Raw genomic sequence first — 12,923 nt, forward strand, 5'->3', positions numbered from 1 at the left:
AATTCCTGTAAATTTCGGGGAGGGGTGCGATGAGCTCTGACACCACGTTCAATCACACCCAAATGTGCCAATTGATGAGCTAGCCTCCCAACTCGCCATATCAGGTTCAGATCTGGCGCTGGGACGGCAGCCTATCACTTGGAACTGGCCACTAAGTTTCTCGAACGACTCCATCACCCTCCTGGCCCTGTGACACGGTCATTATCCTTTTCAAAAATGCCACTGCTATCGGGAAACATGATCGTAATGAAAGGTTATAAGTGTACAATACTCTGTGGGCGTCATGCTGCCTCGCACGAGCTCCACTGGACCCATGGATGCCCACATGAATGTTCCTCAGAAGACAATGGAGCCGCCGCCAGCTCCCCTCCTTTCCGCAGTACAGGTGTCCAGGAACTGTTCACCTGGAAGACGGCGGATTCGCACCCTCCCGTCAGCATCATGAAGAAGGTGTCGTGATTCATCAGACCGTGCAATGCACTGCCACTGTGCCAACGTCCAGTGCCAGTGCTCACATGCCAATAGTTGCAGTTATCGTTAACATTGGCGCATGCATGAGTCGTCGGCTATGGAGGCCCATCGTAAAGAGTTTCCTGTGCCCTGCGTGTTCAGACACATTTGCAGCCTGCCAAGCATTAAAGTCTGATGTTAGTACCACCACAGTCAACCAGCTGTCCTTTTTTACTAGTTTGTCCACCCTACGATGTCCGACATCTGTAATGGGTGTTGGCCGCCCAAACCCGTGATGTCTTGATGGGGTTTCACCTTGGGGTCGCCACGTGTCGAAGACATTCACGACAGCACTTCTGGAATACTAGGAAAGGCGTGCAGTTTCTGAAACGCTTGTGTTGAGCCTCAACCGGCCCTTGGTCAGACTCAGATAGATCGCGCGCCTTCCCCATTCTACACACAGACAGCACGCTCCTGATTCTACATGCAGTGTGCGTGTGTCTGACTAGCAGTCACTACACACCAGGTGACCCTGCTATCCCTGGACGGGTTTATATCAGTAGGATGTCAGTAGTCATAATGTTCTGGCTGACCAGTGTGTCTTATGTGCACCTTTTCTGGGATATATATATTGTGTCCTCTCCAGACATCTCTGAAAGAACACACACTATTTTAATCCTGCAGCCACTATGAATCAAGACACAAAGGAATTAAAGAAATTATCCGGCAGTGGGTATTGATTTGTACATATGGGCAATGCAAAATTCGTGCCGGACTGGAACGAACCTGGGTCTTCCGCTTACTACGCAGATGCCCTGAACCTACACCATCTGGACACAGTGGAGAGGGTAATAGCATGGACTAGCCTAGCACACGTCCAGTCAAACCCAAATTCTCAAATTATTCCACACACTACTGATGAAGTGCCCCTGATGATTAGCCTCATTACTCGTGGCATCTCACCGATTCCCGAAAGAGTTCGAGCTTCATGTGCATCTGCACTGAAGGGATCACTGGCCATCATCGCGATAATTAAGTATGTCGAGTCTGTTATTCTGGGCCCGTCTGAAAGGACAACATTCTGGTCCTGCAACCGCTATGAATCAAGATAGAAAGGAATTAAAGACGTTAACTTGCAGTGGGCACTGATTTATACTAATGGGGCAAGTTGAAAATTTGTCCCTGACCGGCCGGAGCGACCAATAATCCCTTCAGTGCAGCTGGTTTTGGAATCCCATTATCTCCTGAATATAGCATGAGAATGGTGAACTGCCTGTGTTCCGGTTGCTGTTCATGTTGGTGACAGCTTTTACATTGCCACGGTGATTTAATTATTTTGAAGTAACCGGCTTCTCCAACAAACAGTCCCATTTCTGAAACACCATCATATCGAAAGCAGGGTCGCAATTGATGTAGACCACGTAACACTGAAGGCATGTTTATTACGAACACCAACGTACAGCCAGAACGGACCTAACCTCCTGGACGGAGACTGCTAATATTTATATAAAGATTGAATTTTCCGGAATACAGAAACATGAGAGATTGCGGGAAACTTCCAGAAATGTTAAGCACTTAATAACAAAGAAATGATGACCGGGTCTGAACTGGCGATCAGCTGTACATCATTGAGCGACGCTAACCGCTACGCCACGCTGCGTGCAGCACAGCGTGCGGCAGTATCAAAGAGAGTAAAGAAAGACTGCGAAATTAGTTCCAAAACAGAAACACACCCATGAAGGAATTCGGATTTTTCCAATTAACAAAAGAAAAAGCAACAGTCGACCTGAATGGAATTTAAAAGAGCCTCTTAAATTAACATTGTTTCGCATTATGGTGTCGTATGGAGATGTAATCCAGAGAGGGAGAGAGAGAGTGACGATAAACACAAGGTCTGCACAAAACGAGTAATAAACTTTTGAAAAGACAAGCTTACTGTCACATAGAAATAAAGGAAACAGTTTTATTTAGTAGACTCCTTTAGAGGAGAACAGAGAAGATTTCAAGGCCCTTTGCACAAAAACTTTACAACGTCTGTAATTTAAGATATTTGGGAAGCGAAGTTTTTATTTCAGTAAGGCGATGGAACGAAAAAAGTTGGAAAGAAAGATGCAGCAGTGGAGGAGGGTATTTCGATCGAGTAGTAGATAACATTGTAAATAATTATTAAAATTAATAGATGGATGAATGTTTAATCGGGAAACGTGTGAAGGGGTACGTCTGTTGGTGGCAAATAGGTTATCCATCTACTTTAGGGATCAAGTAAAGAGAAGATCGTTACTTATAAAGGAGTACAGAAGACCTTTACAAAACAAATGTAACTGACAAATTTTGTCCGTACATTGGAACTTAAGTGTAACAAATGTGAAAGAGAAAAGATCATACTTCATGAAAATTGGTAATTTCATTACTGTATTCAATCACACTTGTATAACGGTGAGTCTAGTCCTTGTAGACAGAATTTGCTTTATCACAACTTGATACGTCCATTGTGAGACTACTGCAGCATTAATAACATTAATTTTTTTTATTATAGTTCAACAACGACATGATGTTTTTCGAGCCAGCGGACGCGCTGGTGAGGAAAGTGTCCGAGCTAAGTGACACACCAGTGTTCTATTATGAATTCGACTATCGCGGGAAGATAGTCCAATCTACGAATTGGGATGAGTACAAAGATATTACCTCATGTAACATAAACATATCTGATTGCTGTCGCAGCGGCGTGTTAAGACTGTGCCACGTTCCCAAATTAACGTAGTGTCATCGAAACAAGACATTTGCTAAGAGCGAGAATAGTCACACTCATCGTTAGATGACGCTCCAAGGCTAGCACAGACATTGCCGACACCACTATTAATCAGGACCGCCACTTATGACCCAGAATGACCTTTACCCATTCTGTGGGCTGGCAATACCACTCAGTGTACAATAATGATCTTTTTTAAGAATACAGAACAGCTGTCACTTCGCAGTGGCGTGTTGAGGCTGTTGAGTGGTGTAAAGTGCATGCAGCCTGAATAGCTGACAGAGATGTGTAACTGGGATGAGTTTCTGGGGAAGAACCTCTCCCTAGGTTTCATACCCCGAAACGTAGGAAATGGTCTTCTCTCAGTGGTATCTGTTCGAGAACAGAAACTATCAGGCGTAGCAGTTACAACCAGATGATGATACTAAATGTTCAAATGTGTGTGAATTCTTATGGGACTTAACTGCTAAGGTCATCAGTCCCTAAGCTTACACATTACTTAACCTAAATTATCTTAAGGACAAACAAACATACCAATGCCCGAGGAAGGACTCGAACCTCCGCCGGTACCGGCGGCACAGCCCATGACTGCAGCGCGTTAGACAGCTCGGCTAATCCCGCGCGGCGCTGATGATACTGCTCGGTGAGATTGTAGCTGCTCGCCCACGCATCGGACTGACTTCTGTGGAGGTTTTCATAGCGTCGGTGGGAGTTTGAAGTCCAAAAACGAGTGCTGCTAGTTGCTGAGAGTGCGGGTGGTGAAGGTGTGGGAGCAATTTACACCAGCAGAGCATTACTTTAAAATCCACTAACGTTTAAATTTATGCAGACTGGACCTACACATACTTCTGGTCATTATAACTGCATCGATATCAAATAAAGAAATTTTACTCATAGTGGTGGCATGCATAATTAAATTTGTAGATGACTGGAGTTATACAGAGTGAAAAAAATTAGTACACTATTGTAGAGGTATGGTTGAGTTAGGATGGAGGGGAGAAGTGGGCACACAGGTTTGTCACGAAATTTCTTAAGAGAAGTCCATAACCAGAAGAATTTGTGTCGCAGGAGTTTGTTGGCTTCAAGTCTTACCGCTAATGGATACAGCGATGATGTGACAGCCAGAATAAGGGCCTGTTGCCAGAGAAGAGGAGCTAGAAAATGCGTCTGGTCGGGAGGAATGCTGGTAGGCAAAGAGAGTGACACCGCGATGCTAGTCAGCTCACTCTGTATCCTCCGTCACAGTTTCTAGCCGTCCGATTGTCTTGTATATGTACACTACAACGTGTCCGTCAGCAGTGCCTTTGCACTAGCGTCCCCTGCTCAGCAGCACCACATGTAGGAATGTGCCAAGAGAACTAAGCACGGCTAATTTCGTATTTAGAAACATCCGGTGCTGCACTGATCCAGGCCCAGTCACTATTCCAATGCATGATGCATTAGCAGTAGTCATGAGAATAAAACGAAACACAACATAATTTTAAAATATACCTCAATCGTCTCGATAATACACTCAGTCTGAGTACTCGTGACGCATGAAATGCTGCTACATCTGGTAGTAACTACAGACCGGAGTTGTATCGAGTCACACTAACCATATATGACAGATGTGGGTATCTCAGAATCTCATTCCGTGCCGCTTCAATTTTACGCCGAAGGTCATTAACTGCCATGGCTGGCGAGTGGAGGCGTGCCAGTATCTCACCCAGCCAAGAAAATACGTTTTATTTGGACGTGAGGTCTGGAGAATGATGAACAGAGTGCCAGCCGACAACCGTCTCCGTAGAGATATTCTCGTTGAAATATGACGTCATAGTCTTCGAAACTATAGTACAGCCACCAGCTTTAACACGTCAAAAGAGTAACGGCTGCTGTCAGAATTACCTGTTACGCGAGCCAGAAGTGTTATATACCCAGTGGTATGTCGCTCTCTGTAGCTGAGTGGTCAAAACCGCTGACTGCCATGTGGAGCACCCGGACTCGATTCCCAGTACTGCCAGAGAGTTTGTGGGAGGAGTTGTATGGGTTGTTCTCAAGCTCATTAGCCTAACTGAGTAGCTATCGGACCGATTAGTAACGGTTCCAAGGTCAAGAAATCCGACAAATTCCGAAGAGTTCTGTGCCGACCAGATGCCCCTCAAAACCACATACAATGACGTCATTCGCAGAGGATGACACAGTGATCGTTCAGGCCCTGTAGGGCCGTACGCGGCCAGAACGTGGAATTTTTATTTAGTGGTACCCGGTCCCACCAAGCCATGTGTTGGGTCCCTACTAAGATGACAGAAATGGAATCTGACAGTGTTCCTTCGCCTTTGACGCTCCACACATGTATGCGTCAATAGTGATGCTGTACATAGAACTGAGTCTCATGTGAATATACGATTTGGCACCACTCGTCTACGGTGTTGTCCGACACACCACTGTCTCTCTTCGCTGGGACATCAGGTGCAGCTGCCCCAATCGTCGATGTTCTATTAGTTCGTGGTGTTCCACACGTCGTCGAACTGATCTTATGGATGCTTGATTTGCTGCGAAGAAAACCTTTTCCTGACTGAAGTTAAATGACTAGGTTGTGCGACCCTGCAAGTGCGAGAGAACCACATGTGTATCCCCTCGGGCACTACTTGTGTAGGGTTATTGAGATCTTGCACAACGTTAAGTATAGCACTCCTCATCAATTCTGTTGTGACATGTCCGTTACAAATCGCTATGCGATATCATTCATTTCAGATCCAGCATATTTTTCCATATTTACGTTGGTGGTTTGTTGATCTGTGTGTACGGACTCGAAAAGCTTCTCATCGAACTGAGGATCCTTTTATAGCGACAAATAAGGCTGTCAGTAAATCTTACCACTTAAACCGAGCTGCTCTTGTGGGTGCTCTGAAATATGGTGCCATTGTTCAGATATTTAAGGAACACATACGGCTATAAAAGCAAGAAACAAGTTATGTGCTGAGTGTCTGACCCAACGATAAGAATGCTTTGAGATAAAGTCACTCAAGAATTGCGAAAAGCTAACAATAAGATTCTGAAGAGCGTCCGAAAATGAAGAACATTACATCCGTAGCCCTTCCTTTGTCCAGTCGACAGCATAGTGGGTATAGTATTGAAGATACAGTCTTTGGCACAAGTTCGTGAGGGGGTTATTACCCTTACTGCAGGAAGAGCACAGCTCTGTTACCGCCACGCTAAAAGGAGGCGAGTGACGAGTGACTCAGCGCCCTGTCTGACATTTATCTAGCAATAAGGAAATATTCAACGGCTGGGTACGTGCTACAATCCATAACCAGGATTTTTGTGTTATCTGAAGTGCCTGAGAAAGACCAACCAGGAGTTCATGTATCCCTTCAATAGAGCTCGCAGCAATTCCTTGGTCTATTACTAGACTGTGAACTATTGATTTTGAAAATGCATGTCCGCCTGATGCTTGTCAGCAGCGCAGACCGTGAATGTACGGGGAATGTGCGATCTTCGCCGCTCTGAGTGAGCCTATCAACATTGACAGTTAGGTATGAGAGAAATGGTTCTGCCAGTGTTCCACTTTGGTGCAGAATCGTTTTCGTGCTGTGTGCTCGGGATCGAAATACCGCAACAGAACGTGCTGCTATTCATACAATATTTCCGTCTGATGGACAGGCTGACATGGTGGACTAGTGCCTACAACATGAGGACGTCACACCTCGAAGAATCGACAACTTTGCTAGTCATATCTGATGAAAAATGTACGGAAGGCTCTAGGCCGAAGAACTACTTCAGCCGCGCGGAAAGGCGCGGGGTTTGAGGCATTATGTCATGGACTGCGCGGCCTCTCCCGCCGGAGGTTCGAGTCCTCCCTTGGGCATGGGTGTGTGTGTTCGTCTTAGCATAAGTTAGTTTAAGTTAATGTAAGTAGTGTGTAAATTTTGAAAATTCTTAAGAATTTTCCATGATTATGCTTTAGTCAGGCAGTAAAATAAACTGATAATTAGTAACTTTCAAATCACTTGGGTCGCTTTTTATGTTTCCTAAAAGTATCACACGAATAATTCACCATCAAGGGAAAACAGAAGGCCTATTATCCTCGGAGTCTTTCGCGACGGTGGTTTTCAAGCGAAAATCCTCGAGCTTTCCGCCATCGTCGTCAGGAGTTCACTGAACTGGCGGAGATGGTCATCGAAAGCTCTTTGATTTTATTCGAATTGACGCGGTTTCAAAACCGATAACGTTTTATTCAGAAGACCTATTGACATTGGGAGACTATTCTTCGATATTATCCATGTTTATGAACACAAATATATACTATCTTGGTTTCAAAGATATAACGATGTAATATCAGTAACCACTTTGTATGAGCTGATGGACTAACGAAAGCGACTGTATGAATACAAACTCTCATGTACCAAACAACAATAACACAATGTCATAGCAGAAACAGAAATATGACGAGATACTTTCACTTTTTACTGAAATAATTAAAATCATAAACCACCTTAGTACACATAAACAATTTACCACTTACATTTAACATGAGGTTAACGATATACTATCGACTGTTTTAATATACACCTGCTCTTTCAGGTGTAAATCACGCCGGTGATATATTCGTGCTTTTTGTGAGAGATGATACGGTGTGTAACCTGGATCCAGAATCAGAGGAAGATCAAGTCCGCAGGAACATGGTTAGATACTGGACCAACTTTGCTAAGTATGGGTATGTACAGTTACGAATAGTTCTTTTCCTGTCATCAGATTAAATTAATTATTTATGAAATCTATGTTTCACCATTGCATGTTAGTTAAACGGTCTGCAGTAGGTAATTAAATCAAGTTCCGGTTCTTGACCAAACATTGTAGCAACTTCTACATGGCGTAAACGCTAGCCCCTCAAAGTCGGTTTCCAAATTAAAACTTTGGGCGAATAGTATCGCTCCGAAGTACTTCAGTGAGACCCCCTTCGGTATCATACAAACTTAGTTGTCGACTGAAATGGCTAACAAACGCTGAAAGATATTATATTAAACGCCGTGAGGTTGTCGTATGATGGTCATACCGGAATTGGTGTATTTATACAACGGTTTAGAAACAAATAAATAGACACTACATTTGTGGCATGTTCTCGCCACCAAAATCGACATTCTGTTCGTTGCGATGTAACGTGTTTGTGACCCTCATTTCGTAATGCATTAGTGCTTACAATAAAGAGGCAAGTGTTTTTACACCATCCATTTTGTATACAGTACATACGTAATTCGCCTCTCCGTATGTTGAGGTATTGCTGATTGGGTTACCTGTGTACGAATATTATTTTACTGTTATTTTACAGTTAATTATTTCGTTCTGTTTATGATATCAAAAATTTTTTTGTCATCGTCATTTTCTGATCTCAAAAGTCTTTGGTTATAAATCGTGTTCCGTTACGCGTTTATCACTTATGACAGCTCATCATTATTTTGGAGAATATATGGCTCTTTATGCATAGGTTTGTCAAAAGTAAAACCATATACTCTTAAAAAGTACCTTGTGTAAATGGGGATGTTCACACACGTAGTAGTCCTCTGAGGCTTGTTACTATTGTGTGAATATGTTCATTTTTACAATGTGCTGGTTACCTGTAGATGTACTCTAATGAGGCTCGTTAGTACAACATGTGTGAACATGTCAGTTTGCAGAGGTGCTTTTTATCTCTATGAGGTTTTACATTACACAAACCTATTAGTAATGCGCTGTAGATTCTCAACTATAATGACGACATGACATGAGTGACAAACTCATAATGGTGCACGATTTATAAACAAATATTTTCATGAGGATCATCAGATGACAGTTTCAACTGTCGAAACTGGTCGTCAGTAATAAATCCTAAGTAATAAAATCTTGGCCATAAAATGTTTTTTCAAGTAATTGCAGGTCGCTCTTTCCATTTTGTCAATGTGAAAAATTTCAAAGTGAAGAAACAAGTAATTTCTTGGCTGAGCTTAACGCTTCCAGAGGATCAGCATATTCACACACATTCTGGTGTTTAAGCAGAAATCCAACCCCGGAAGCTGATCCAGTTATCTGGGAGCCGTACAACAATGTGACCCGCAGCTACATGCTGATGCAGTCCAACTTCTCCCTCGCTCACAACAAAGACGCAGAGCGGATGGACTTCTGGCACGAGAACGTTCCGCTACAACCTTACGCTGATAACTTTTGGAGACATGTGTAAAGACTCACAACATAAGGCTTATTGAGTTTCAGGAAGAAATAACTGCTTTCTTAATTTTGCTATAACGTGTACAAAAATTAAATATCTTCATTATATAGTGTCGTTTGATTATATAGTTTCTGTTCCTAATACATAAGAATGAACTGTAACTCAACGACGAATAAGTTTCCATTTTTCCATACAGATTAAGTTAGCATAAGACAACCCTGTAAAGGCAACAAAAATTCGGTAAAATCATCTTTATGATGGAGCTTATGCTTAATGATTATTGTGCATCCTTTTGTGCATGTCACTAACATCGACCACAGTAATCAACATATTTAACGATTGTCTTGAAATCCATTTTCTTAAACAGAATCATATAGCTAACAAGGTAGTGAACTGAGTTAGACATGTGCACGACATGTTCTTTCTGTTTGACGGTAGAATCAGCGACATAAATCGACTTCCCCATTAGTATACATAAATTCATAAGAAACTTTAAGTTTTGTATTGAACACTGCAAGAACAACAGTATAAACTCTCTGCACTCGACGCGTGAAACAGTGGTGTCACCCACATATTCAATGTTTGTAATAAATCGATGAATAGCGGCTATATAAATCACGTTTCATGCTACTGTCTACTGTAATATGAAAAAAAACCGTATTCTGAACATGTTAGACCTAATTACCCGACTTTCACTAAAAGATGAAAATAAGTGTCACTCAGTTGAAGATTTACACCAGTCTTGTGCCTTGTATAGTGTTTATGTGCTAGGAAAACTGTGTAATAGAGGTAAACGTAAAGCTGAATTCCAAGTGCAGCTGAAGGGAGCGTGTCGTGCCTCCATTCGTCAACGATAAAAAGCGGGTTCTGAGGTCTATTATCTGTCAATATTCCTCGAAGCGTCACTAAAAGCTCTTTTTTTCCTTTACGGCCAGATGACTTTTGTCACACGAAGTTGTCCACCGACTCGGCGTAAACCAGAGCGATGTCTTCCGAGCAGTCTCCTATGATGTGAGACGTAAGACATGGGAAGATCTGTCTTATAGTGGTCGCTGGCTGTCACCTTCATCAGCTGCACCCACAGCAGAATGCATCACAACCGCAGTGTCTTCTTGTAGGTAGCTCGGACGGCTGCGTCGACGCACACTTCACGCTACAAGAGAAAATTATCTCTAGGCATCCCTTACCAGAAATACCACAAACTCCTCATCACTGAGGTGCGCGAAAAAGATGGGCAAGGGAACACCTGGAATGGAGCCTGAAACAATGGCACCAGTTCACTGGAAAGCGCAGTACATATACGACACTTGTTGATCGTCGGAGAAGGATGTGGAGGCAGCCAGGTACCAATGTACGTCCCACACATGCCGCGCCGCAGCCGATATCATGTACATACAGCTGACACGTCTGACTCATGTATTGGGTTATATCTGGACAGAATCCTCCATTCTGTTGTTCAGACCTACGATGAAGGGTTCGTCTCTCAAGACATAAGAAAAAGAAAGGAATGGGTGAGCCCAAACAAAGCAGCAACCCTTAGAAACACTTGCGCGCGTCCATAATAGATAATGGATAATGTTATGGAGCTGTTGGAACAGGAACGACGTAGTGTATGCAAATTGCTTCCAGAAGGTGTACCCATCACTTCACGCTACAAGAGAAAATTATCTCTAGGCATCCCTTACCAGAAATACCACAAACTCCTCATCACTGAGGTGCGCGAAAAAGATGGGCAAGGGAACACATTGTCAACAACTGAGACGCCTTGCAAACGCAGACCAACAACAACGACTAGGAAGTGATGCTACGCAATGAGGCGCAAACACACAGCGCCTAAGTGGCAGTAGTCATCTGAGAGGACTATCTTACGGTAATTGCTGTCATGAACACAATAAGGATGCTACAGACCAGCTGCATCCTCGCAGGGACTCTCCTTACATTTTCATGAGGGCTAACGTCACAGGCAGGACAGACATGGGGAGCAACTTACCGACCACATTTTCACAGCATACCAACAACAACGACCAGGAAGTGATGCTACGCAATGATAACGCACGCACGCGATCTACTAGACCGAAGAAAAACGCTATAGAGCTAAGATGGGAAGTCATTCCGCACCCACCTTATTTACCTGATCTTGCGCTCTCAGTTTTCACTTTTTCCACTCTCTGTCTCGAACAGCCTTCAAGGAACTCTCTTTCCGAAAGAAAATGTGCTCCGAACATGGCTCGATGAGTTCTTCCTGATTTCATTTTTCTTTTCAAAATTTAGAATACTGCAAAGTTTTGGAATGTTTGAACTCGTAAAGACAACCTCTTTTAGTTTTCCGGTTAATAAGGTTGGAAATTTGTTACAAATGTACTGGAAACATTTACCATCTTTCATCTTTCTGTGTCCTACGCACATACGAAACAAGAAAACATCGTGTGGCCGCCTTGCTGTCCAAGGATCATCTGTAGTACTTCAAGATCGCCACACATGATGCGTTTGGTTGAGGTGCAGATTTGCAAGGTTTCTACTTCTCTTCGTTACCTTAGGTTTCTTCACGTGATTCAGTACCATCTACTTCAGGTAAATGATCTGCTTGGATAGACAACGGTACGTCTAGACCATAAGAGGCACAATGTAAAGCCCATAGCAGATCTGGATAGACAATGTTCTGTCTGTTCTTGACACCGAAACCGTGAACACTAGCTTCAACCCAAAGATGACTAGTTGAAGAAAAGTAAGAATCAACATTATGATTCTGTGGCTCTCATCAGACTAAACGAAAGCCAAATCTGAAGGTATGTTTTACGCCGTTTGACCACTGTCTCAGTCTTCAACACACGTATAGGAAACGTAGTGGTGTGCTCAATTCTTGTCTTCCTCTCCCAATTTTACACCGAAATACGCGAATACACTTGCCATACGAACGATTTTATACATCAGTTTTGCCTTGCCACCATTAACTTGCCGTAAATGCATCAAAAGCGATCTGCAGACTTTTTATAGCGTCTTGACGCCATTTGGAACAGCGTATGTTTGCTTTTTAGCGTATGTCTCTCGGCAAAACGCTTTTGATCACAGAGGATACGTACGAACGGTTATGCTAACACGGGCAGATGAGGTACATCACGAGTAATTACTAAAGTGCTGCCATCTGCCAGTTTGTGATGTCAAGGCTTCGTTTTCGTCATAAACCGACAGATGGAAGCGTTTACTACGTATTAAAATCTTTCAGTATGTACTACTCGTACATTTGTGATTTTGACAAATTGTGATTTGAAAAAAATTCTGACATGGTCGAAGGAACAGCGGTCACTTTTTAATTCAGCGCACAACCATATACAGGAATCCAAAACCAAAACTTGACAAACGTAAAAAAAGGCAGCCCTATAATGTTGTGGTGGTCTTTAGTCCAGAGGCTGGTTTGATGCAGCTTTCCATGCTACTCTATCCTGTTCAAGCTTCTTCACCTCCAAGTAACTACCGCAGCCTAAAACCTTCTGAATCTGCTTAGTGTTCTCATGTCTTGGTCTCCCTCTAGGATTTTTACCCTCC

General features: G+C 43.1%; 1 protein-coding gene across 1 annotated transcript in view; it reads left to right on the forward strand.

Annotated features, from left to right (window-relative positions):
- The window catches only part of LOC126175410 (juvenile hormone esterase-like), an 81,918-nt gene extending 72,431 nt beyond the window's left edge, over window positions 1–9,487 (forward strand). The window contains 3 exon segments of the mRNA XM_049922205.1: window positions 2,987–3,115; window positions 7,762–7,895; window positions 9,212–9,487. Coding sequence (XP_049778162.1) covers window positions 2,987–3,115; window positions 7,762–7,895; window positions 9,212–9,392 — 444 coding nt within the window. The 3' untranslated portion in view covers window positions 9,393–9,487.
- Window positions 9,488–12,923: the final 3,436 nt, after the last annotated feature.

This window comes from Schistocerca cancellata, chromosome 3 (assembly GCF_023864275.1).
Source record: "Schistocerca cancellata isolate TAMUIC-IGC-003103 chromosome 3, iqSchCanc2.1, whole genome shotgun sequence".
In the NCBI taxonomy this organism is placed as follows: Eukaryota; Metazoa; Arthropoda; class Insecta; order Orthoptera; family Acrididae; genus Schistocerca; species Schistocerca cancellata.